Source organism: Lycium barbarum, chromosome 10, assembly GCF_019175385.1.
Source record: "Lycium barbarum isolate Lr01 chromosome 10, ASM1917538v2, whole genome shotgun sequence".
NCBI classification, from domain to species: Eukaryota; Viridiplantae; Streptophyta; class Magnoliopsida; order Solanales; family Solanaceae; genus Lycium; species Lycium barbarum.
Genome location: NC_083346.1, coordinates 115,649,971 through 115,676,641, shown reverse-complemented (window position 1 = coordinate 115,676,641; position 26,671 = coordinate 115,649,971). Strand labels below are relative to the sequence as shown.

The 26,671-nt window shown below is 35.9% G+C and overlaps 3 protein-coding genes across 13 annotated transcripts in view; 2 read left to right on the top strand and 1 right to left on the bottom strand.

Moving 5' to 3' along the window:
- Positions 1-1,129: 1,129 nt before the first annotated feature.
- On the bottom strand, positions 1,130-9,728 carry LOC132614042 (putative lysine-specific demethylase JMJ16). 10 transcript variants are annotated; one of them, XM_060328394.1, is made up of 14 exons: positions 9,619-9,715; positions 9,491-9,551; positions 8,564-8,606; positions 7,379-7,677; positions 7,236-7,307; positions 6,821-6,898; positions 6,192-6,680; positions 5,863-6,084; positions 5,080-5,241; positions 4,387-4,755; positions 2,735-4,055; positions 2,546-2,649; positions 1,873-2,070; positions 1,130-1,685 (listed from the first exon to the last, which is right to left on the bottom strand). In XM_060328394.1, exons 4-14 carry the CDS (start codon positions 7,667-7,669, stop codon positions 1,395-1,397), a joined length of 3,597 nt encoding a protein of 1,198 aa, XP_060184377.1. In that variant the 5' UTR covers positions 7,670-7,677; positions 8,564-8,606; positions 9,491-9,551; positions 9,619-9,715; the 3' UTR covers positions 1,130-1,394. The 10 variants fall into 10 exon arrangements, with proteins under 10 accessions (XP_060184377.1, XP_060184376.1, XP_060184379.1 ...); XM_060328393.1 differs by lacking the exon at positions 9,491-9,551 and having other exon boundaries at positions 9,619-9,728; XM_060328396.1 differs by lacking the exon at positions 8,564-8,606 and having other exon boundaries at positions 9,619-9,714.
- Positions 9,729-12,518: 2,790 nt separating this feature from the next.
- Positions 12,519-23,135, top strand: LOC132614043 (uncharacterized). The gene is made up of 6 exons (XM_060328398.1): positions 12,519-12,864; positions 14,609-14,786; positions 20,869-20,966; positions 21,643-21,739; positions 22,331-22,416; positions 22,656-23,135. Exons 1-6 carry the CDS (start codon positions 12,631-12,633, stop codon positions 22,707-22,709), a joined length of 747 nt encoding a protein of 248 aa, XP_060184381.1. The 5' UTR covers positions 12,519-12,630; the 3' UTR covers positions 22,710-23,135.
- Positions 23,136-25,867: 2,732 nt separating this feature from the next.
- Positions 25,868-26,671, top strand: part of LOC132614753 (uncharacterized) — a 41,774-nt gene continuing 40,970 nt past the window's right edge. The window contains exon 1 of one of the 2 annotated variants that reach the window (XM_060329279.1): positions 25,868-26,222. In XM_060329279.1, coding sequence (XP_060185262.1) covers positions 25,989-26,222 — 234 coding nt within the window. In that variant the 5' untranslated portion in view covers positions 25,868-25,988. The remainder of the gene's footprint in view (positions 26,223-26,671) is intronic. The other variant, XM_060329278.1, reaches the window with a different exon arrangement.

Sequence of the window (26,671 nt, the reverse complement as noted above, 5' to 3'; positions counted from 1 at the left end):
AATTTCGTCTAAAACTGAGATTAAAAATTACACTTAACTAGCACAAATTCTAGACACATAAAATAATGAGTGAAATTATTAAACATCAAAAGAGATCTATTTTATATTTAAATAAAAATCACACGATCACAAATTCATAAAAGTCCGAAAATATTTTTCAATCTATGATCTTCGCCAAGTTGTTAATTATCATACTAAATCATGTTAGTTTATAGAATATCGAATCCCTTGGGTCCATTTGGAATTTGCTAATTTTCCTACTTTAGTTTCTTCCTCATAAGTATAATTTTCTTTAAAAACTATCCAATTATATGACGGAGAAACATTAATGATTATAAAAACTTATCAATAAGATATGATTTAGTTGCAATTACATTAAATTAATTATATGGTAAACAAAATATGACACATATTATACTTATTTAATGATATTTACTATTTTTATATTCAGAAGCACGGGCCTCCCGTAACTAGTCTCTTACTTATGTGCTGAAAAATCACTTTTCTTACAACTATCTTAGTTTAGCATCATATTACTTGCAACGCTTAATAAGTAATAACTCATTATTAATCGTTAGTACTCAAAAACTTCATCAAAGCACCCCAATCAACTAATATCACTATTCATCTTTCATATACTATGTTTTTCAAAAATATTATCCGCCAAGTAAATTCCAGATAATGTTTTTCGAAAAAATATTTTCCATGAAAAATGACTTGAACCATTCCAAACAGTGATTCCTTAAATCATCCAAGATGTTGTCGCCTTGCACAAGCCAAGAAGTTGGGCCAATACAACCTAAATGAGGAAAATTGGGCTTCTTTATAGGTTGCAAAGTTGTTGGCTTATATGGTAATCCTTTCACCGTTTATTACCACAAAAAAGAAAAAGGTTGTTGGCTTTATCCTTGATGAAATGCTTAGCAAACTAACTTAGTTTGCAGAAATAGGATCATTTAATGTCCAGTATTCACTTTTGTCTCCATTTAAGGTATTTGTGCAAAAATAACCTCGACGAAAGATAAGTCTTTTTTTCCTGTATCTATAATAAGGAATACCTGTCGCTTTTTTCAACCATATGCATTCACTCGTTAAATGCTTGTTTCAGAATGCAGGTTTCTAACTCACATTTCCAAGTAAAACTTTCGGAATTTTCTATAGAAAGATTGAAAAATGAATTTCTAACCTTCTCAAAGAATGCCAAGAACCAAAGTCCAAAAGTAACTATGTGCCGGCCTTTTCTCTTTTTTTTCTTTCTGCTAACAGCCAGTGCAAAATTTCAAGAAATGGGGGTCAACCTAATGAAATCTAACCTAAAACTAGAATGTGACTGAGCATTTACAGGGTTAACTCCTTATGAGAAGTCCAAGCCTCGACGAGGCTGAAAATCCAAATCATCTACCTCGCTTATTGATCTCCTCATTAAGAAGATGAGTCACTAAACCTTGATTAGGGGTCAAATTATTGGTTTTGAGAAGATTGATCAATGCATGAAGTTCTTCACAGTTTGCCTTCTTAATTAGGCCACTCAGAACTGTATCAGCTCCGGTAGGATCATTTGAGATCTCGGATTTTATATTGAGTTTCGAACTGCCCGCACCTAAGGAAGATGGTGCTATCTGCATGAATGGTCGAGATTTCCAGTATTCGGAACATACCCGGCTTTGGTCCATAGCTTGAATACCCTGCATCGATGAAATTAAAAGATAAATGTCAAGAAGAGATCTTTTAGACTTCCCTTCAACTTTCATTTTGTTCCACATCTTTTTTATCTATAAGATAATAGGCAATTGAAATCCTTCTCCAGATTAGCGTGTCTGCGCTAAAAATTCCTAGATCTAACATCAATTTCAAGAACATATGTGAAAGGACCTGTATAATTGCTGGTGAAGAAAAACCAAACATTTCCATGCCATCAAGACTTCCAGGTGGCTGCAAAGGAGGAAGCCTTAGTATTCCTAGCTTATGTTTCTTTGATATTTCTTGGTTCACTCTCTCCCGGACCATATCCCAGCATTTGACAGCGGATAAGTGAACAAACACTTCATTTGGACAATGCTCTAGCGAAACCTGAAAATCCAATTATCTGCTTAAAAAGAGGATACTAAAATGGCAGGAAATAATATAACAGGATGAAACCAAAATGGAATGAATAACCAAATAATACATAGCTATAGAAATGCCAACTCAGCTGTCACATGAAGGAAAATCAAAAAAGGGCAAGAAGGGAAATACTATGAAGTAACCCTTGATGATGTAGGCTGTGAATGTTATACAAGACACATCCATTTAGCTAATAAAGACCGCTGGAAAAGTTTTCTAAGATAATCAAGCTTCATGGAGAAACCTCTTGATGATAAATGTTTAGTAGAAATGAAGCGCGGCTCAACTCTACATCGAAAACTTAATGCAGAAGAAACAAGGAAGAAACAGTGGCAGCATTAAGTCACCACAATATCCAAAACTAAGAATACCGATGGCACAGAACGCGCGCACACAAAAAAAAATCGAACAAACAGTTCCATTCAAAAAGAATATCAAATACCATAAACAATGGGCCATCTCGTCCTGCATCTAGAACTTCAGACACATAGTGGCACATATTTGTTGGATCTAAAACATCAATGTATTTGACCCTGCTCCTGAATCCTGCATTTAACAAAAAAACAGGGTTGTCAATCATTACTTCCAAAAGTTGAGTAAAAAAAATATGAGTATTTCACATGTATTATACCCTTGGGGTAAATAGCCCGGTTGTCACACCATAACTTGCCAGGCTGGATAACTCCATAATCCAGAGGTTCCACGTTGCAATTAATTCTCCTCACAACTTTTGCAATACGAGGACCTTTCTGGCGAAAATATCTGTCCAAATTGTTTTGAGAGACGGAAGAGTCACTTGATAAAGGTTGTGCACACTCCATTTCCTTATTTCGGCTATCTTCTTTATTTGGTTTACAGTCAAATGATTGCGGGGGCTGGGGACAAGTATCTGCATCCCTGATATTACAGCCAGAAGTCCCTTCTGTAACCTGCGAGCCCTGGGTATCAATATCCATATTTACAGACGAACCTCCAATGAAGGTGTGAGTTTCTTGATTAGGTCTACGATGTATTTCGTCTTTTACATTATAGTCAACTTTTATGCTCTTCAAACTAGGTGAACCATTATTTCCATCTGCAGTGACTCTTGCATTATCAATGGATGTTGTTGAGACAGGTTTATCACTGTTACTCATGCTCACTGTGTGCTTTTCCACAGTATCTTTCGAAGGAATTGAGTTGTTCATCTCGTCTCCCTCATCATCACTGAGCAGTAGGATCACATCACCATCACCAAGACCTGAACTGCCCTTCACTTCACGCTTATCTGTTGATAATTTCTTACTACATGACCCACCCTCAATGGACAGCTCAGTAACCGGAGTTCTATAAGCAGGAACCAACTTTATGGATTCATCACTTTTGCTCTGAAAGCCATTCTTTGCCCTCTCAATTCCATGAGAAGTGTTGTCAGGCATAGAGGATGCTTGTTTATCTTTATGCAATGAAACAGCACTGCTGCTGGCCTTTGTCAGGAGTCTTGCATTTCCATCATCTTTTTCCTTTTTCACGGAAGCTATAGGGGGTCCTGTGCTTGTCTCTTTTAGCACTGGTTCCTCAGGTTTACAGGATAATTTACCAGCAAGCCCTGCAACTTGCCTCTCTTTATTTACATAAGAACTCAAAGCCAATCCAAGATCTTGTCTTGCCCATCGATAAATTGAACTCAATTTCCCTTCTAAAGCGTCAACTAGTACGTTTAACTCGGTGATGTCATAACGGAAGAGGAAAAATTTGGCACCCCAGGAACAAGTACACAGTTGTTTTGCATGGTTCAAGCATGCGTATTTATCTGGCGAACAATGGTGACAGCCGGCTGCGGACAGGTGTAGATCGAAAAAACATACACTACATTCCCTCTCATTAGTAGCATCAAAAGTGCACTCCATCTTTAGTGATTGTGAAGAATTGCAAAGAAACTCCCTCCTGACTCTCTCCATCTCAACACGGTTCTGCACAAAACATGACTCAGCAGTGAAGTTGAATTAAGAGGTACTAGGCTTAGTAGCATAAGTTATACGATTGTACAACTTAAATGTGGTATCAGTGTGACCAACTCTATAAGTATCAGTTTAACCACAAACACCTCAACCCCTCTTTTTCAGAAAGGAAGAAAAAAGAAAAAAAGAAAAAAAAGAAGAAGAAAGGAAAACATACCCTCGATGCAACAGAAGAAAAATCAGAGGAAAATGGAAATGGAGACTAAGGACCATCCATCGATAGAATATTAGTGTTGTTATGTGACATCCGCCTAAGAATTATATTATTCGAATAAATTCGTACCTTTAATGCTTTTGACAAAATTCCATCTTTTCCACAAACATCTTTCCATCGTAAATTATTTGAGGTATTCTTCCTCAGTAAATTAAGTTCCCAGTGCGCTTTGACTGCATCTCGAGCTGCCCCAAGTAATAGTTTATCATGGGATATGGAAGTTTTCCGCCCTTGCTCACGGTAAAGCTCAATTGCATTCTGTCCGTGGGGTAACCAGTCAACAGGAGCAACATTTACTGCTTCAGCACAATTGAAGCCACTATTGAAACCAGCATGATATGCTCGTGGGAAGGTCAAAACAAACTCTCCAGGATTTTGGACACACCGATAAACTGGGACTCCCTCAGACTTCAATATGGAGGGAGATAGTTGTGTGACCTGCATAAAAATATGTTATTGTTAAAAAAATAAAAAATCAAATCAAATCAAATCACCTATAAGAATAATCTAGCAAATGAAACAGCAGACAGATTATCCATAAGAAGAGTAAGATTTACAGCAAGACAGATTATTGTTCACATTTCAATTGACGAGAACACTACAGCATTGCAACAATATAAATGGGAGCTCACAACCCTAAAAAGACACAGTAGTAGAACAGGTTTTTTAGAAAAATATGTCATTCTTGAATAGGGACTACCAACAAAGAGACGTGTCAATAGCATTCAATTACTTTTTTGATAAACTGAAGATTGGGCTCACCAGCTTGTGAAGCAGGTCAGGCTGCTCTGCAAAGAGATCAGGCAAGTGTTTCCTCATCGCAGCCTCCAACTTCAATGCATCTGCTCCAGGCACACCATACCACATCTTTGGAGCCCCGAAATGCATGAAATTTAATGAGTATAAATGGTGATCTTCAACATGCTGTTGAGCAAAATATAGAAAAAAGAATTGGTAAGTAAATAAGACAGAAGCACAAGGGCTGTTATGTTTTCAGGTTATTAAAGAAAAGAATGATCATCCAGATCATATATTTCAAGCAAACTAAATTACACTGCTATCCAATTCAAAAGAATAGGATTATCAAGAGCTGACCCAATAACAACTATTGCTTCTAATTTTCCAAATATATGACCTCAAAAAGACTACTGTCAAGAAGCTCCTCCACAGTGCAAGAGAGAGAAATTATCTCAACCAAGCAATCACTAATACCACCCATTAATAGTTCGAATAAACAAGATCAGGAGCTTACTTGAACAACATTTATGAATTTATTTTTGAAAGAAAAATTATAAGTTCTTTAGCAGAAGAAGAAAAAATTGTAGCAAAAGAAGCTTACGGCTCAAAAAAAAAAATGTAACAAAGCATATGAAAAAAGGTATGTGCCAATTATATTTCAACATATGAGAGCAACCCTATTTGCAAAGAGAAATAGGCACCTACAGAGCTACAGTCAATAAAAGACTTGCTGAGGCAATTGCACCCAACAAATTTCAGTTTATCATAGTACATCATGAAGCAATTGAGGGAAACTATATTCCTTACCCAACAGAATGATGAAAAGCACATTCCTATATACAGCCAAGGCACCAAAACACCAGATATATCACTGCTCTCATATGTAAGAACAGAACCTGGAAGCCTAGGAAAATTATTCAAGTTCCACCCTGAGTTTATATACTTCGTATCAGAAGAGCCAACTTGATGGCCGTGTTTAGGGAACCCACTTCCAAATACTCCAGTTTCCAAGTCAGCCCCATAAAGCACCTATGAAATGATGACAAAGGAATGACAGAAAGGAAGAGAGTGTTATACATCCTAGACGGGTTTGCAAAAGAAGAAAAGAAAAAAAGATAATCAGCAAAGAATGCCACCTCAATCTGTTCGGTGGGTTTCTCAACCATCCGCCAATATTCACCCTCAATGTTCTCCAATGAGGGCTCACACTGTCCTTCATTTTTCCTGAAGTACTGGGCCTTAAAATCATCAGCATATTTCTGAAATGCATCCAGACTAAACTCTGGACCAGGTTCAAATCCAAACCACTCAGCATCACAGATAGCAGCTTCACCAGGTTTCCTAATATCAACACTACCATTACCCAGGTCTACTCCAGTTTTTAAGCATCTTCTTCTTTTCTTCTTCTTATGAATATTAGCTTCCAACAACCTTCTCATCGAATCTCGTTTCTGAAGCTTGTCAATCCTCTGTATACGGGTAGCAAATTTGGTGTTTTCCCATTTAAGTTTTTCCTTCAGAGGGCATGGAGGTTTCCACGAAGCAGGTGGGACTATGCGACATATTCCATATGCCTCTGCTTTGGTGCGTATGCTAGCCATATATGTCAAGGTATCTTCAAATTCCTGGAGATTGAAAAAGGTTATTGAGAAAACATGACCAGGCAAGACTCATAAAACATCCTCCCAAAGTAATTATGAACAAAAAAAGAGGATGGGTCAGGTAGGGATACTGAAAGGAGTTCATTAGACAATTAAAATAGGACCTCTTCAGTTGGATAGAACACTGGAGCATCCCCAAGATCGGGCCTACATGCTTCCTCTGGCCGCCATCTCGCAGTTACCTGTTCCAAATTTGAAACCTTAAAACAGCATATACATGTGATAAGACCTACAACTCTCTATGTTGGCTTATATCTCCTTTCGCTTTATATTTGTCAATTCAACTCCATTGACAGCTAAACATTTCTTGTGATAAGAGTGCTAAGTGCTGCCCTAATCTTAATTACCAGAACCCTTAAATTATCCTAACTGGCTGCCATGAAGAAACCGTTATTTGTAAGTGCAATTATTTATAGGTACCTTCCTAGAAGATAAGTGTGCTGCATCATAGCCATAATAGGCTGATAAAATAGAACACAACAAAAAAAAAAAAAAAAAAAGTTCAGTTCATATACTGACCCTTTGGCAAGTGAGGCACCCTTCACATCCACGGAAGACCCCTTTTGGAAGTGAAGACCTTACGGAGGGATTCTGCACAAAAGGAAGAGGATAAGAAAGGTGCAGAGGTAAATTTTTTGCAAGTAATAGACTAGCTACTCAACCTGATCGGAACAGGATTCATCTTCTGAGCTTTTCTCATATTTCCCATAGTTCACCCCGGGTTTACGCCTAAGTGACTTAATCGGTTTTCCATCGTCACTACCTTCAATATCTGTTACTACCTGACTTTTATGCGATTTTGACACACTCACTGAGGATGACTGATTTATCATGAGTCGATGATTTTCCACCTTTTTTAGGGTGAAGGGTGCAAGTGACTCAAAACCAGGCGGAATTGATGAAATGTCCATATCTTCTTCTTTGATGCAATGTCTCACAAGTTCAGTCCCCATCCTCCACACTGCAAGCAATCAATATACATGTGAGAAATCAAAGCAAGAACACTGCACTCTCAAGTATCCTTCATAACATATGGAAGAGAACCAAAGGTTTTTATTGAGACTCAAGAAGTACATATAGCTACTTGTCGCAAAAATCAGTGAGTCCGGGCTGAATGCACAAACTGTTAATTATGATTGTTCTCTGAGAATATATTCATAATAGGAATTCTTCTACAAGAAGCTAAAAATCAACGCAAGGACAACAACCAAACATATGATAATCTTTCAAGAGCAATTGCTGCTTGTGTACAAATATATACAAACAAAAAATTCACAGAACAACTCTTGAAACAGTCCATCCACATTATTGGACAGATTCCCAAAACAGTATAGATCTACGAAAACTGCAAAATTAAACAACATGAAGGCATGACCTTAAAATATAATGTTGTGCATCTGACCTGAACAATGTGGGTACAAGCTAGTAGTCGATCGTCAAAAAATCAATAGTAAAAACTCATAGGATAAGGGTTAAAATCGACCCACATTCGTAAACAAATATTGCTCAGACTCTTCAAAAATATTGAAGGCAGTGTGTCAGATCCTCCAAAAACTATGCATATTTGGACGATCTAACACGGATCTAAGCAACATAACTTATAATGGAATTACCAGTCAATTCCCTCTATAACAAGGAATTTAACACAAATTCATTACTCAGTAATATCTTTACTTACATTAAACAATAAAACCCTAATCAAAACTACGATCAATTTCACGATAATCAATCAACTCACCAAAAAAATCCCCAATTATTCAAAACAAACATGCAAAAAACTAATCAATTTACCAAAATACCCTTCCATAAAAATTCAAAGCTTCAACAACAAATAAATATGAACTTACATATTATTGATCCACTGATCTAACAAACTTCAACTCCAATTCACTACATCCATTAAAAAAAAACAACTCAATACCAAATAAATCAAATCAAATCACATAAACAGCTCAAATAAATAAATACACAAATTTTAAACAGTAAAAATCAAACCAAAACCTAATATTTATAATCAGATTCAACAGATCTAAGCTTAATCCTATATATAAACTTAAAAAAAAAAAAAAAAAAAAAAAAAAAAAAAAAACCTAACTCACCTTATCTGGTCATGTAATTAACCCAAATAATTAACAAAATACAATCCCTAAAAAAAAATTGACTAGATAACCCACTAGTAATTTGCTTTGAATTTGTCACACAAAATACCAAACCCTAATTTTTAGACAAATAAAAAAAAAGTGTAACAAATATTTGGTCATAGATGGTTGAAAATTAAATTGCAACCTAATACAGATATATATAATTAAACCTTTTTAATGTTTCCTTTTGTTTGCTTAATTGGGTAAGGCAAATTCAGATAAAGATCGGATAAAGGTACATCGATTGAAAGAATTACTTTTTGATTTACCTTAGAGAAATAAATTTAAAAAATTGTGAATAATAATAACTGTAGTAACAATAATGAAAGAACCCTAGCACTATAGATAGAAAAAAATAAAAAGAATTTGTTACTTTTGTATAATAATGTGTTTCTTGTGTTCTATAATCTATGGGCAAATTTTCCACCTTGAAATTGACGCGTGTTATAACGTGCCCAATTCTTAAGTACTCCATTAATGAAGCGTTTTTTTTAATTTGTTTTGTCTAATTTATATTAAAAAGTTTGGTATTCCTAGTACAATTATTTTTATTTTTGTAGACCAAGAGAAGAGAGGGTAAAAAGAAAAAGGCTAGAAGGATTTGGTTGAGAATTGAATTCTGTAATAACTTACCTTGTGTAATTTATAGGTGTAAAATTTCATTTTTCCCGAATTGTCCTTTGACCAACATCAGCTATTAGAAAATAAATTAATATCATTAAAAATGTTTATAATAAAAAAATAAAGAATTTATTTCTTACCGGTAGTTATCTGCTTTTGTTTGTTTATTTTCTGCTTTTAGAGAGAGAGAGAGTCGTATGCTTTTTTGGAACCTTTGTTTGTAAGTTTTATAAAAAGCATAATATTGCATACTATGTGCTATGTGGATATATTCCTTATTTGTAAATATCTCCTTGAAGTGGGCAATGTTTGTTTAAAGAAGATGATGAGAACTTTTATAGGACAATTCTTACAAAGTCAAAATTGGTTGTGGGCTTAAGCCCAATTCAACTTGGTACTTGAGCGGTTGAGCTTGCTTTGAAAATGAAAATCCATTGAACTATTCTAAGTATTCTTCACATGGTGGAGAATCAAAGAAAAAGTTCATTGCACAAAGTTTCTTTTGGGTGGTGTGCACAAGTAATTGACTTTATGAGCGTTAATTAAAGAATAATTAAAATTTCTACAATTTCTAAACTTAGTAGCCTTATAATTTTTTGTGAGAAGTTTTAATTAGGGGCCTGAAGTTTCAAACTTCAGACTGTTCGGTCTGAATTTAGGCTCCAGCATAACCGAACTTCATCGGGTCATTTGCACTTTTGTCCCTATTTTGTGCTTGTCTTTAATTATTGTTTTCCCCTCAAATGGAACTTATGCCCCCTAGTCCCTGGACATAAGTTTGGGAGACAATTGAAGACCAACCCATTTGAAGGACAAAACCGTGCAAAGAACTTTTGGGTCTAAGGTCTAAACTTTTGATTTTAGCTTTTTCAGCACAAAAATTCAAGACCAGGAGGTCTAAAGAATAAGAAGCAGTAGCGCAGTTGGAGTGGTCTAAACTGTGTCAAAAACTAACTAAATTCCTAGACTTTAAGTAGTTTTACAAGCTACATTTGTTTTAAATATGGGTGCTAAAAAAGTGGTTGTTTGGTGTCATTTTTACGTTACTTTTATTGGTTTTTACGGTGTATCAAAAGAATAGTCGGTAAATATATATATATTTTGTACATTATAATTAATATACAAAAATATGCAAATTTTAAACATAATTACTATGTATTTTTTGTATATTGGCTAGCAGCTAAAATTATTTTTGACGGAGCAGCCAAATATCATAAAAGCCCACCTTTTATTGCATATTGAAAAGTTAGAACTGGCAAACAATGTTAGTTATTTTTAGGGTGATTCAAAATTCTTAGTGTGAATACGTGTCTTCTATTTTCGTGGGTTGCATCCTTTCATTGAAAAGGTGTATTAGGTTATTCAACACCTTATAAATAGTAGGTTTGCTGTAGATTTTCAGTATTTACAAAAAAAAAAAAAAAAAAAAAAACAGACTTAGAAAAAATTCCTGCGATATAAAATTCTACATTCGTGCCTCTTCCTTTCTACTAAAGCAGTCGAGATATTAAAAGAGTTCTCCAGAACTTCTATTTGAGTGCACATTAGAAGATTCCTGAGTGGTTCATTGTATCTTGGGAGTATATCGTCACTTTGCTATTTGCACCGGGGTAGCAACGAAAATCTACTCTGAAGACAGCGCCATCCATAACGTCCCTTGAACCGGATTTTTCAGTTTCAATTCCGTCTTATCTTTATTGTTATCATTATATTTTAGTTGTAATATTAAAGACAAAATAGAATGGCATAACTGTCATTTCAGAGATAGTCCAGATATTAGTTAATAACCAACGAAACAATTAGTTGGTTAGACTAATATCAACTAGTTTATCTTAATGATGAAGTTAAGTATTGATGATCAATACATGTATATATACCAGATTGTATATCATTTAGTATGTGAGAAAATAGACAAGTAATCAATATTTCTCTCTCTACGTTTATCATCCATTACTGTTTATCATCTTTCTCACCTTCATCTATTGTCTTCTTCTTCCATATGAGTTGATTAAGATCTATGCATACTCAAATTCAATAAACAACATGGTATCAGAGCACACCAAATTGGTGTCGATCTAGAGTTCAATTCCATAAATAAAATCAAGATTTTAATTTTTGGGTAAAAGCATTCAATTGGTTCTAAGCAATAATTGAAAATGGGTACCAATGAAGAACAGGCTGCTTAGATGTTGAATGGATTGAGACGTGAAGGACACCTGAACAACAATCAGACTCCGACTAACGGCACTACCAATTAGAACAGTCAAAATCAAGGAACTGTTACTGGTATGGATCATAATCACCCTCTTTTCTTGAATGTAACAGATATAAGTGGCATATCAATAATTTCACTTTAATTGACTGGATGTGAAGACTATACATATTGGTATAGATCTATGAGATTAACACTTCTTGGTAGGAACAAATTAAGTCTAGTAGATGGTTCTGCACCAAAAGAAAGTTTTCCTGATGAGTTGCATTATCAATGGGAGCGTGTCAATGCTATAGTCTTGTCCTGGTTAATGAGTTATATTTCTAAGAGTCTTCGTGGTGGTGTTTATTTGCAACTAATGCTCAAAGTGTATAGGAAAATTTAAAGGAAAAGTTTGATAGAACTGATGGGTCAAGAACCTATAGTTTCCACAAGAAAGTTGCTACTTTGAGTCAAGGAACTACATCAGTAGCCACATGCTATTCAAGGATTAATAGGTGTCTAAATGGAACAAGGGGCACTTGATGTGTTCAACTGAAAGAAGTGAACTACCACATGTGTCTGTCGATGAGTTTGACCATCTAAATAAGAGAAAAGTTGCAATTTTGATTGCGTTAAGAGTCACACTAATGTCCCTAGAAAGTTTTAAGGTAGCTAAAATTGTAAAATTTTATAAAATATGGCTAATTCTTTAAATAAATAGCGATCCTAAGAAAGGCTACTCGTCCTGTTAGTTAAAAAAACACTTGTTTTTCTTCGTTCCGGGCTTTAGCCCATTTGAAGGTAATTTCTTCTACCATATGTTCGGGACTTCGGACCAATACGTATATATGGTAATATCTCCTAATCCTCCAATCTCTCTCTTATTTTCCCCAAATCAAAATCACAATAATCCCTAAATCTAACCAATCCTCAAACCCTAATTTCGCCGTGTATTGCAATGTCAAATAACGTACCTCCTTCAACATCGTCAGCATCTAATTCGTCGTCATCATCGTCACAATATACATACTCTAACGGCACGTACTTTCCGACGCCGTTTCATCTCCAACAACAACAACAGCCTTACATAGGTGCTGCTCCACCGCCGCCGGTGCAGCAACTTTCTGCTCCTTCCGTTTATCCTGCTCCGACTCCTATTCCAGGGGTTTATACTTTGCCTCAATTTCAACAAGTAAGCAATAAGCAAATAGACTTTTATATCTGAATTTTGCTTTCTGTGTGTTCCAATAACGGGCTAAATTGTAGTTGATTTTCGATACTTACGTTTTGATTTCGTTACTCATGCTAATGACCGTAGAAAGTTTAATTGATTAATAACCCGCAAGGGTGGCTCAGTTGGTTGAGCGCGGGGCTTTCATATGACAGCAAGAGATTTGCCTTTTGGGTCAAGCTCGTCGCACGGGGCTTGCCTAGTGGGGGTTACCTTTCCTGTGTGGTTTGTTTGTGAGCTATTGCACAGGTGTTGGGTTTAAACTGTGTGCACCTGAAGGGTAGCGGATGCAGGTTTTCATATCATAAAAAAAAAGTTTAATTGATTAATAGCTTATATGTAATCTGTAAGTTCTTTTCTCCGTTGCTGCTTCTGGTGCTGTAAGTATCAGCAAATATTGATGGCGAGAAAAGAAAAAAAAAAGGAAAAGCTATATGGAAATTATAAGCTTTTATATCTGAATTTTGCTTTGTGTCTATTCTAGCAACGGGAAAAGAGGCAATTGATTGCGTTAGCTCCCGTTTGGCCATAGATTTTGAAGTTGAAACTTGAAAATTTGAGTTTTTTGAAGTTGGTATTTTCGGAACTTTGAAGTTGTGTTTGAGCATGCATTTTACTTGGTAAATTCTTGAGTTTTGTGACTGGAAGTGAAATTTCTCCCAGGACAGTTTTTGGAATTTAAAAAGATTTTGAATATAAATTTTCAAAATCTGATCAAATTTCATGACCAAACAGTTTGAAGATTTTATTTTCAAAATTTGATCCAAAATCTATGGCCAAACGCTACTTTAGAGTCAGGCTAATATCCATAGAAAGCTTACTTATATGTAACGTTAGCTTTTTTTCCCATCTAAAAGAGTTGCTTATATGCAATTATGCAAGTAATTTGTTTTTGTTGCTCGCTTTTCTTGTTGATTTTGGTAAAGTTTTGAGAATTTGGCAGGTAGTTTTGTTAAATTTCCTGTGAAATTGTGTTGCTTATTGAGATTATATCTGCTTCTATGTGTGCGTGTATATGTAGGCGACAAAATTAAGAGAGTAAGCATTTTTAAATATCATCATATATTGATGGCAAAAAAAAGAAAGGGGAAAGATATGTTAATTATAAACTTTTATATCTGAATTTTGCTTTGTGTTTAATCTAACAATGGCAAAATTGCAATTGATTTTCAATCCTTACATTTTGATTGCGTTAGTCATGCTAATGTCCTAAAGTTTTAATTGATTAATAGCTTATATGTAGTTATGTAAGTAATTTTCCCGTTATTTCTCGCTTCTGTGGTTGATTTTTTTTTTTTTTTGGTTGAGAATTTGGCCTGTACTTTGGTAAGACTTTCTTTTGTGAAGTTGTTGAGATTGTTTCTTGCTTGCTTGTTGAGAGTATATCTGCATCTATTTGTGTGTATGTTCATGATAAAATATCTTGATGTGCACCCAAGGGTGTGGCCTAGTGGTCAGTGAAGTGGTTGGGTTTACCCGTGGAACTAGTCGAGCTTTCGAACCTCGACACCGTTTTTAAAAAAAAATCATGACACCGATTATAAGCCTGTTAGTTTCCTTTTACCAGAGCAGAAGAAAATCTCCATAGAGTGTCTGCACAGGGCTTTTGTGCTATGTAGCTTTGTAATGTTAAGCAAGTGATCTTGTTTTGAAAAAAGAAGGTATATTTTGTCATGTTCGTAATGTAGGTAATTGTTATGGACAGGCTCAGCAGTTATTCCAAAGAGATGCGCAAACAATCACACCTGAAGCACTTGAAAATGTGAAAGCTGCACTTGCGAGCAGCGAAATTGAGCACAAAGCTGAGGCCAAGAAGAAAGCTATACCTCGTAAGGCAGCAGGACATAGTTGGGAAGACCCTACTCTCGCGGAGTGGCCAGAGAGTAAGTCTAATTTCCTATATCTTTCTTTTTTCCTCTTCTTGACTGACTTTGCTTCATGGTGTTGAATCTGTTTATCTGTTCTCCTGGTTTTGTGGGGATTGCTCTAGTTTTCTCTCCTTATAGTCTTTGATAGTTTTAGGCATCGATTGAAATTGGCACTAGTACAGTGTTTTGTGTTGAAGGGTTTGGGCATAGCGACCAAATACTCGTACAATTTGGAATTTTTGGAAGAATTCGAAGACTTCAGATCTATTAACTTAGGGTAAAGTGTTTAAGATTATTGCAAAAACTCAAAAAGAAAGGATAAAGTTAATAAGAACGCCTTTTTTTTTAAATTGGCAATCCTATACTTCATAAAAAGAAATGGGAATCTTATATAGGAATGCCTTTGTTAGAGGGAGACCCACACTATGATCATAGCTAATGATTGTCTTGATGCTAGAATAGGGTGTAAAGCGACCTGACATTTTGTACCTAGTTTAATTGTTGAATTAGTTGCTTGTGCATTGATCTTGGGAGAAATTACTTTAGCTGCTTATTGTTATCAGTTATTTTTGTGAAAACTAGGACTATTATGGAGAAGTATTACTATTAGGATTTAGGACTATACTTCATAAACAAGAATAGCAGCTCTTCGTTGACGTGCTTGCAACAATGTGGGGGTATGATTGGAAATTCAAATTATTTGTGCTTCACAAGAATTTGCTATCAGTTTGTACACTGCACAGTTAAAGTTGGGACACTTCTTGAGTTGATGCAAAAACCAGAAGCATTTCACTTCAATCTCAATTGTGTCCCTTGTGTCACTATCACAATTTTTGGAGGACTGTTTTGCTCCGATATTTAGGTTTTCACTATATGGATTTTCCTACTTATTTTTATCGAAGATCCATTTCCACCCCTAAGAAAGAGGAGAACCTGATTACGCTTGACCCCAATCCTAAGGCTAGATCTAGAAGTTGGTTTAGATTTTGCTAGTTTAGAAACTGAGAAGCAATGCTGATTTATAGATGAAGTGATCGGAATGATAAGCAGTTGAGATTATGGAAAAAGCAGATAAAGTGTGGAGCTGGCAAGTATATTTTGAAAGTGCTCTGCTTGTTAAAAGTGATCACTGGCACCTATATTGTTTTTGCCGAGAGTATTCCCAGTTTCACTATCCAGATTTGGTGTGTAGAATGTTGTAGGATAAAAACGGTGCATTTGAAAGAGGGAGTCTTGAAGCAACGATAAAGTTGTTTTCGTATAACATAATAGGTTCCTAGTAGATGTTACGGGTTCGAGTTGTGGAATCAACCACTGATATTTGGGTCAGGGTAGGTTGCCTCCTTCTCTATAAGTCCCAATAATGACCACTACCTAATCCACGGTTGTTTGTAAGTCGTCTCCTTTCTCACTCTACCCTCCTCGTGAAATAACCTTACAGTCATTACAGCAGTTCTATCACACCTCTCTCATAATAAGTATTGATATTTTATAAATGGTAAAACAGCACTAAGATGATGCTTTAAAATTTTTGAAGTGTGTAAAGCTCCCTGGTCATATCTAACATGGAATCTACATCAGTTACAATGGTCATGATGCACCAAACAGCTAGCAAAAAAATACAATTTTATTTGTAATAGGTCGTGGAAGGGTTGGAGAACAAGTAAATCAGGGAGATTAAGTTTCCGGACCCTTGGAGGAAAGTTAGATAAGATTTGGTAAGATAACTTGGTCAAACTTTGAGAAAGAATATCTTTTAGTATATGAGAAGTTTTGAAGCAAAGCAAGAATATCTTTTAGTATATGAGAAGTTTTGAAGCAAAGCAAAAGCCTAAAATGAAGTTCGTCGAGGTGGAAGGGTGGCCTTGGAGGATGATTTGGAGAACAAAAGTACCTTACAAGGTAAACTGTTTCTCATGGCTATTAGCAAAGGAGGCAGTTCTGATTCATGAGAATTTGAACAAGCGAGGCTTCCAACTATGCTCTAGGTGTTACCTATGCGGAGAACAAGCAGAGACAGTCAACCATCTTTTTTTACATTGCAAGTGGACAGACCAGCTTTGGCAGATCTTTGTGAAGATGAGGAAAATTAAATGGGTGAAACCAGGTAACATAAAAGAGGTGATGAAGTGTTGGAACAGAGATGGAAATGCAATAAAAGAGGAGAGATGGAAGATTGTCCCAGCAAGTATATGGTGGATAGTGGTGCACTTGCGGGAAACTCCTTGCCGAGGGCCTGTGCACCCACGGGATTAGTCGGGGCTCAAAGAGACTCGGACACCCGTGGCTAATAAAAAAAAGTATATGGTGGACAGTTTGGAAGGAGAGAAATCACAGATGCTTTGAAGACAAACAGAGTAGCATGCAGAGATTGAAGTTAAATTGCCTAGGATTATACTACTTTTGGTGTAAGCAGGAAATGATAGATCAGACAGTAGATATTTATACAACTTTAAATTGGTTATGATAAAATGTAATAGTCAGGGCAATGTAAGTTGTAACACTTTTGGAGGGAGACTACACTTTTGGATGTAGTAAACTTGTGGATATATAGACTAACTGTTACCATCTCAAAAAAAAAAAAAAGAAGTTCGTCGAGTTTAGTTCCAACGCAACAAATCGCTCGTCGATACGACATCGGAGTAGAGAATTATGGACGCTACAAGTTAGGCTGACAGAGCAGAAACGCGTGCTACAGTAACCGACGTGCTACAGTAGTTGCTCTGCTACTGTTCCTGCTACAGTACTGTTACTGTAACTACTACAATAACTGCTACTGGACCAAACCGACTTTAGAACCTTATAAAAAGGGTTTACTCCTCATTTTTCATCCAAAAACACCTCTTAAAATATCCAAAACTCTCTAGAAAATTCTCCCAAGCTCTCCTCCACAAAATTTTAACGCAATTAAGTATAATCTCTGTATTTATGTTCGGACATCGCGTAGTTGCGATTATACTATCGTATTACGGTAAATCTTGGTTGGAATTCAAGGCAAATATTGGAGATATCGCGGTGCTAGCGAGAGTAAGGTATGAATCTCTCTTTATTGATATGGATATAAGTTTATTTATGGAAGTAGAGTTGTTGAATAATTGTATAGTGGATTTGTTGGTGGAAAAATTGGACAAATGTCGTGTGGGATATTTTATGGAATATATTGCTATTGATAATATTGTGGTTGATGTTTGTATTGTTGTTGGCTGCTGGATTATGCTTTCGGGCTAGGCATATAAAGAGGGTAGATGCTGTCCGATTTTCGTCCGAATATAGAATAGTTTAATTGGAACACTTAATTGGGCGGATAAGCATAGGTAGTAGGAGACCGAACAAGTATGTTAAGGCTAGCCCCTTTTTTCCAAAGGCATGATTCCTTTCCTGATAATCCATAAATGTTTTTCAAAACGTCTTTATTCTCCAAGTTAGAGATTTATAATTCTGTAAGTCCTGATGACAACAACGATGGGTATGTTTGTATAATGATTATGATGATGATGATGATGATTTTATGTTTAAACGCCCCAAGCTTATGATTTTATATTTTGAGAGGTGTTTTTGGATGAAAAATGAGGGGTAAAACCCCTTTTATATGGTTCCAAAGTCGGTTCGGTACTGTAGCAGTTACTGTAGTAGCGCGGCTACTGTAACACGTCGGTTACTGTAGCACGCATTTATGCTCTGTCAGCCTAACTTGTAACGTCCATAATTCTCTACTCTTATGTCGTATCGACGAGCGGTTTGTTGCGCTGGAAACTAGATTCGACGAACTTCATTTTAGGTTTTTGCTTTGCTTCAAAACTTCTCATATACTAAAAGATATTATTTCTCAAAGTTTGACCAAGTTATCTTATCTAACTTTCCTCCGAGGCTCCGGAAACTTAATCTTCCTGATTTACTTCTCCAACTGTTTCACGATCTATTACATGAACTTAAACCCTCATAATCTTATGATAGCATATACAATCCTGCATATCTTCTAACAATAACCCCGGGTCCATGTTGGAACGACTAATACCTAGCGAACCTTAATGTACCAAACTGCGAGGTGTAACATTCCTCCCCCTTAGGAACATTCTTCCTCGAATGCTAAGTCCTTGGGAATTTCTACGGAAATGTTGCAAGAGTTTCCCCTGTAATTGTACCACTACTCTAACGGTATGTTGCTATGTTAGCCTAAAAAAATTCTCGTTTCTTTCCATTCAAATTGTCCACGAAATGACAACGGGAATAATATTCTAAAGCTTGTGTGCCTTCCTATTGAGGCCGTTGTGTGCCTTCCTATTGAGGCCGTCTCTTCTCCAACTATGTATGAAATCCAAAATGGAGTGAGGCATGCCCAAGACAGGTCCAAAATGTCAAAAAACATGCTCAAACCTGATAAGTGATTTTAAAGTGTAGGAAAAGATGACGAGCATCTTTGAGGTTCTCTTCACAAGCCACAAAAACAAGAAACCTTCACAGGTGCTTTGCTGTGCCAAATCTTCCTCCAAGGCGAAGATACCACCAGAATAGTACCTCCATATTATAGAATGATCGTTGTGTGGATTCAGGATGATGGTGCTAAGGGACTGTAACAAAGAACAAGATCTTGCAATTTCCCAATCATTTAAATTCGTTCTTAGAAATAGATTCCATCTTTGAGCATCAGAGAAGTCAGCTATAGAAGCCTTGTGTAGTGACGAAATGTTGTAGATGTATTGAGAAAGATCCTTTTTTGGGGGTGAATGTCCAATCAATGCATCTTCCCATAAGCTGATCTTTCTACCATCCCCAACAGAGAAACCAACGTTCAATTCCAACTTGCTTAGTGATTGTATTTTTTTCCAATCTCCAGAACCATGCGAAGCATTTGAGACCTCAGTGTTCCAGGGACCATCCAAAGTGAACCTATCAGCTAAAAATCTCCTCCAAAGAGCATTAACTCCTTATTGAATCTCCAATGCCATTTCATCAAAAGACTTTCATTGTGGCATTTGAGATTCTTTATGGCAAGGCCTCGACATTTGTTTCCTTTGATGACATTTTTCTGGTTAACATGAAAAACGTGCTTTGCTTCTGAGTTCCCTTGCCAGAGAAAGTCTGTTTTCAGTTTATCCATTCACTTTAGAACTGAAGCAGGGGCCAAAGTAGATATATAGTGTAAGTGGGGCGTTAACGACATTGTCTTGTAAGCATAAAGTCCATTTGACTGTGGTTACCCCCACTCTTATATGTTATTAGGTGAGAATCTCTCTTTATAAAATGTGTTGGCTGAGCTAAGTGGGCCAAAATATTGTTCCCTTCGTTATTCCTAGTACCGCAACCTCAGCCCCCATTTACTTGTTTGAAACTGTCGTTATCTTTACTTACTTGACTATTTAGTTCCCCCCTACAAAGATTTGTTCGTCTCTTGGAAGCCCTTGAACTAAGATGTCCATAATCTCTCAAAACTTAGCTTTAGCTTTTGCATATAATCCTATTTGTGGAGCATAGGCACTAACAGCATTTACTGTCTCCTTTCCCCTACCAGCCTTAATGCAATAATTGTATCCTCAACTCGTTTTACCTCTACAACTTTATCTTTAAGCCGGTTGCAATAATTCCCACTCATTCCTATTTCTCTCTGTCTCTCTGTCTCTCTGTCTCTCTCTCTCTCTCGTATGGATGGTAGATGCTGGAGTAGAAAATAAATATACTATATGAATTTATGTTAGTTAAGTTATGAGGAATTTGTGTCTTGTCTTTCCAAATGCACTTCTTTTTCTGCTGTTTCTGGAGGTGTTTAGAAAAAAGAATGTGCAGGGGACGAACCCTGCAAAGTAATTTATCAGATCTGACATGTTTTGAGTATTATGTTTTTTTTTTTTTTTTTTAAAATAAGATGTTTACGTATGCTTTATTGGTCCACTTTCATGGATTATAGTGTCGCAAGTGATTGTATTCGCTGATGACCATTTTTCTTACCCAATTATTCTTTTGCTGTTGGTTGTCTAGTCACTTTCTTCTGTGATGGCTGTGTGCACCTGTTTCGCATGGATTCACTCATTTGTTCCTTTGCTGTTAGAATTGTTGCAAATGCTTATACAGTGGAATAACTATTGTTTGGGTGGTGTCACAGATGATTATCGTCTATTCTGTGGTGATCTTGGGAATGAGGTGAATGATGATGTCCTATCAAAAGCCTTTTCAAGGTTTCCCACCTTTAATATGGCTAAGGTATGTTAGATCATTTATGTTTTCCAATAATTTTACATTTTTATCTGTTTGATTGGTATACATGAGCACTGGTATTCTGGCCATGAAGGGAGAGATTTCTGTCCCCTAAACTTTTAATTCTTTTCTTTCTTTTTCTTTCATCACATTCTTACGTCCTGATGAATCATCAGAAAGCTAGAAATCCTTTTAAATGCATAGACATCTATTGATAGTCTGGGTACATTGATAGTGATATATGTGCATCTAGTTTTGAGAAGACTTCTCACTTTTTACTGCTTTCAAATTGGAGTTCATTAACTTCTAATTATAAAAAATTAAATAGAAAATTGTAGTAGTATCATTGTAGGATCAAAAAATGTATTCCTCGGGTTGTATGTATGAGTGCGCGGTGATACCTTACCTCTTCCTTAGAACATAGCCTGCTCGTAATTTATTTATTGTCCAAAAGTGCAGTAGTAATAATGTGTTATAAGGAAGCATAGCTTAGTTATATTTCAAGATCCATATGCTGATGTTATTACTTATTACTAATTCATGCGTTGACCCGGAAAAAAGAATACAAAAGAATTTAGTAGTATCTTATATTCGCCTTGCTCTCTTTGAACTTTATTGTATAATTGTATGTTATGGCTTACAAGGTTCAGTTACAAAGGGTTTCTGCAATGCATGTTCACAGGTTGTGAGAGACAAGCGGACTGGTAAGACCAAGGGATATGGATTTGTGAGTTTTTCCTACCCATTAGACCTTGCTGCGGCACTTAAAGAAATGAATGGTAAGTTATCTGTTAATCAATATATGAATGTGTAGTCTCTTACTGTGCTTAAGGTACAGCATAATCAATATATTAAGTGGTACAACTTGATATAGCGGGTCTGTCGCAGTTATGTGATCAGCTTTTACCTTGTTGAAGATCACCGCTCATAAATGATGGATGGTAGCTTTCAGTTGGATCTAACAGTTTCCTTGATATAATTTTTGGTTAATGCAATGTGTGGATTTCTTGGCCCCCCTTCTTTGATGGAAAGATTGCTCTCTTTTAGGTCCCTGGTTCCTTTACTTGAATGTGTAAACCCCCCCCCCCCCCCCCCTCCCCCCCTCCCTCTGTCCATAAAAAAGAAGGAATGGTGAAGGAAACAATTATTAGGACTGCTTTTGAAGTTGGTTTAGGTAGAGGAAAAATTAGTAAGGAAAAGAATAACATCAACCAAACTTGTATGAGAGAATTTCACGAGTCTGGTGTCTTGTGGAGTTAGCAAAGTGGGAAGTACATGAATATGTCTAAATTGGCAGTAGTTTTAGTTATTGAATTGGTGTAATATTATTCCCAGATGCCTAATGAGCTAGTAATCCATGTTGTTTTCAGGGAAGTATGTTGGAAACCGGCCGATTAAACTCTGCAAGAGCAAGTGGCAAGAGAGGATTGACGTTGAAGCTCTGGAAAGTCACAAGGTAGGGATTTTGCATGGTGACTGGCCTACTTATATGATATTACATCTGGACCTTACCCTATCAAAAAAAAAAAAACTTATATGATATTAAACTACAAAAGAGCTTAAAAGCCTGTAAACACTCAAAATAAGCCCATCTAAACACCCTTTACATCTTATTAGTTGGCATTAACCTACTTCTTATCAAAATATGACATTGACTGACTATTTTTTTTTTTTGGATGTTGGATCTTGTGGCAGAACCGGTCACATAAGAAACCAAAGACAGCAAAGAAGGGTATATTTCACAAATGAGCACCAATCATGATAGTGGCTCTAACAGCAAGATACTTGAGATGTATTTTAAATGTGTATTAATCAATTTCTTCACCATCGCCGCTGTTTGGAAAGCAGGGACGGTCGACATTCCCAAGATACAGAGCTAGTATTATTTCAACCTCCGCAATTTGTTATTCACATTGCTATATCCATCATTTGCTGGTTATTGTATTTCTTCCTCCTTTTAAGCGCAGTAAGAGTTGTGGATAAGAAATCCTTTAAGCAACAATATGATGGTGGATGGGGAGAAACTAGTTGTGATTTGGAAACTTTGGTTCGTTCACAAGATATTCGCAGTTTCATACTTCCATTAATAGATCGGTTAAATATTAAACCTAATGTAGGTGTACTGACGATGATTAAGTTTTAATCTTACTTGGTGGTTTCCTTTGCTTCCGTAAAGATTGGGGTTATTTTGAGGCCACTTGCATTTATGTGATTGGAAGCTTGCCTTAATCATGTTTTGACACTAATCAATGTGCATTGATTTGCGTTGAGCATAGCTGAACTTTTTCAGACGACCTTTAGTCATTTATCTTCCATGTGTGTTATTTGCGCTTTATGTGTCTTAACTTGTCATTTTTAAACTTCCATATTAACATATAAGTTTTCTATGAACACATCTTCTGGATTATTGTGGTCCTAATTCTATGTAGTATTGCCGGTTCACAACTGTTTGTAGAACGTAGTCACTTTCACGTACATTTCATGTGGTGTACTCTTTCTACGGAAATATGTTACATTTTCCTAATGTTGAAGGGGAAAAAAGTATTATCATAATTAGGGTCTTTGAAACTAAATTTGGGGCTAAATTCTCGAAATATGTCGATACGATTGATGGAAAACCTTAAAGTGCACGAAGGACAATTAATAGCTAATTTTTTTTTTTGATAGTTCGTTACTAATCTGTCGCTAAAAATTAGCGATGAATTTTACTGTTTAACTTTCAGCTGATAAGTCATGTTTATTTAGTAGTGAAATAATTGAAAAGTCATGTTTATTTAGTAGTGAAATAACTTAACATGTAAAAGGATATTGAGAGTTTTCATTTGTTAAAATAAGTGTAACAAAAAAATAATGACAATTCATACAAAATATATATTATTTAATACTATTTCATCCTTGTCACTTAAAATTTGCATTTATCAATTTGACATTTAACATTATATTATAATCGAATTTGCTTTATTACTAATTTTTTTTCACCACTAATAGTTTTCTTTCTTAACCAATCTACTTAAGAATTTTAACAATTTGAAAAATATATTTACTAATGTGAGGAATTTGAATAAGAGTAAAATTGAATTTAGGGGGCAGATTTTATTTTCTATCCCCGGAATTTTTGAGTCGCTAATTCCTATTTTTTTTTTATTTTTTTTTGTAATTTTACTCATTTTACAAGGGCGTTAAAATTTGTGACCCTATTCTATTCGGTCATAGTAATCACACGTGCACCTAAATTCGATGACCCTATTCTATTCAACCATAGTAATCACACGTGCATCTGAATTCGATAATGATTAGTTGTCCTTATAAATTTTTAGATATATTGTTATATTATTCAACCTATAATTTCTTTCTAAACAATTTTAACTTTAAAATTCTAAATGCTAACCTAAGTAATTTTGATAAATGAGTCCTAACTCTAAGCCTAAAGTGAATTCTAAACCTATATAAAATGTCACACTGTAAGTAATATTGATAGTCCCAATGTAAGCAATATTGATTAGTACTAAAAGAATTCTAAGCCTGAAGTGATAATTAAAAGATATAGGGCATAATTTCATTTCAATTGACTGGATGTGAAAACTATACATATTGGTATAGATCTATGAGATTAGCACTTCTTGGGAGGAACAAATTAAGTTTAGTAGATGGTTCTGCCCTAAAAGAAAGTTTTCCTGATGAGTTGCATTATTAATGGGAGCGTGTCAATGCTATAGTCTTGTCCTGGTTAATGAGTTCTATTTCTAAGAGTCTTCATGGTGGTGTTTATTTGCAATTAATGCTCAAAGTGTATAGGAAATTTTAAAGGAAAAGTTTGATAGAACTGATGGGTCAAGACCTATAGTTTACACAAGGAAGTTGCTACTTTGAGTCAAGGATCTACATCAGTAGCCACATACTATTCAAGGATTAAGAATCTATGGGAGGAATTCGAAGCTATGATTCTTGTCACTAAGTGCAATTGTGAGAAATCTAAAGACTATGTGAAGAAATCTTCATTAACAAGAAAAAGAAGAACATAAGATTCTTTGATCCTGTTATTTTTTTAGTTTTTTAGAACCCGCTTTGTCTCTCCCTTCTCCTAACTTTTCCCCTTTACTTGAATCTTTGAAATCTCCATTAACAAAAGAACAAAGAACAGAAGATTCTTGTGTACATCTACTAATTGTGGCTAAAATTTTCACCAATCTCGTTATTTACTCCCACCATTTTTAGGGAAAAAATTATTCAAGGAAGGAGATGGAGAACAAATTAGCCAAATTCGGTTCAACAATGGAGATAAGGAAGAGTCAAAGGGGCTGGGGTGGGAATTTATCGGGAAGAAGAAGAGGGTGGGTGGGTGAGAGGGACTTTGAAAATAGTTTTTTTCTTTTCTCTTCTTTTTTTTTTTGCTGCTTTTTTTATTCAACTAAACAGTTTTAAAATAAACTTCCTACTCATATTTTATTTTTTAATAATTATTTTTGGTATATATGCCACATGTCTTCATTCAATTCATCGTTTTGACACTTCATCGGTGAGTGTGTTACATTCACTGTATATATTTGACTGATTCAGCAAAAAGTGCCTAAATGACACAGTCTAGCCCTACCCCAGGTGTCTAAATGGAACAAGGGGCACTTGATGTGTTCAAGTGAAAGAAGTGAACTACCACATGTGTCTGTCGATGAGTTTGGCCTTCTAAATACGAGAAAAGTTGCAATTTTGATTGCGTCAAGAGTCACACTAATGTCCCTAGAAAGTTTTAAGGTAGCTAAAATTGTAAAATTTTATAAAATATGGATATTCTTTAAATAAATAGCGATCCTAAGAAAGGCTACTCGTCCTGTTAGTTAAAAAAACACTTGTTCCGGGCTTTAGCCCATTTGAAGGTAATTTCTTCTACCATATGTTCGGGACTTCGGACCAATACGTATATATAGTAATATCTCCTAATCCTCCAATCTCTCTCTTATTTTCCCCAAATCAAAATCACAATAATCCCTAAATCTAACCAATCCTCAAACCCTAATTTCGCCGTGTATTGCAATGTCAAATAACGTACCTCCTTCAACATCGTCAGCATCTAATTCGTCGTCATCATCGTCACAATATACATACTCTAACGGCACATACTTTCCGACGCCGTTTCATCTCCAACAACAACAACAGCCTTACATAGGTGCTGCTCCACCGCCGCCGGTGCAGCAACTTTCTGCTCCTTCCGTTTATCCTGCTCCGACTCCTATTCCAGGGGTTTATACTTTGCCTCAATTTCAACAAGTAAGCAATAAGCAAATAGACTTTTTATATCTGAATTTTGCTTTCTGTGTGTTCCAATAACGGGCTAAATTGTAGTTGATTTTCGATACTTACGTTTTGATTTCGTTACTCATGCTAATGACCGTAGAAAGTTTAATTGATTAATAACCCGCAAGGGTGGCTCAGTTGGTTGAGCGCGGGGCTTTCATACGACAGCAAGAGATTTGCCTTCTGGGTCAAGCTCGTCGCACGGGGCTTGCCTAGTGCGGGTTACCTTTCCTGTGTGGTTTGTGAGCTATTGCACAGGTGCTGGGTTTAAACTGTGCGCACCCGAAGGGTAGCGGCTGCGGGTTTCCATATCATTAAAAAAAAAGTTTAATTGATTAATAGCTTATATGTAATCATGTAAGTACTTTTGTCTGTTGCTGCTGCTCGTCCTGTTGTCGGTGCTTATACTGCCGGTCGGTTTC

What these genes read in the sequence shown, in the direction of transcription:
- LOC132614043 (XM_060328398.1), top strand. Translation starts at nt 12,631, where the DNA reads ATGTCAAATAACGTACCTCCTTCAACATCGTCAGCATCTAATTCGTCG. An exon ending in CCACCTTTAATATGGCTAAG is followed by an intron (nt 20,967 to 21,642) that starts GTATGTTAGATC and finishes GCATGTTCACAG; the next exon opens with GTTGTGAGAGACAAGCGGAC. An exon ending in GGCACTTAAAGAAATGAATG is followed by an intron (nt 21,740 to 22,330) that starts GTAAGTTATCTG and finishes TGTTGTTTTCAG; the next exon opens with GGAAGTATGTTGGAAACCGG.
- LOC132614042 (XM_060328388.1), bottom strand. An exon ending in ATGAATCCTGTTCCGATCAG is followed by an intron (nt 7,308 to 7,378) that starts GTTGAGTAGCTA and finishes CCTTTTGTGCAG; the next exon opens with AATCCCTCCGTAAGGTCTTC. An exon ending in AACCCACCGAACAGATTGAG is followed by an intron (nt 6,085 to 6,191) that starts GTGGCATTCTTT and finishes ATCATTTCATAG; the next exon opens with GTGCTTTATGGGGCTGACTT.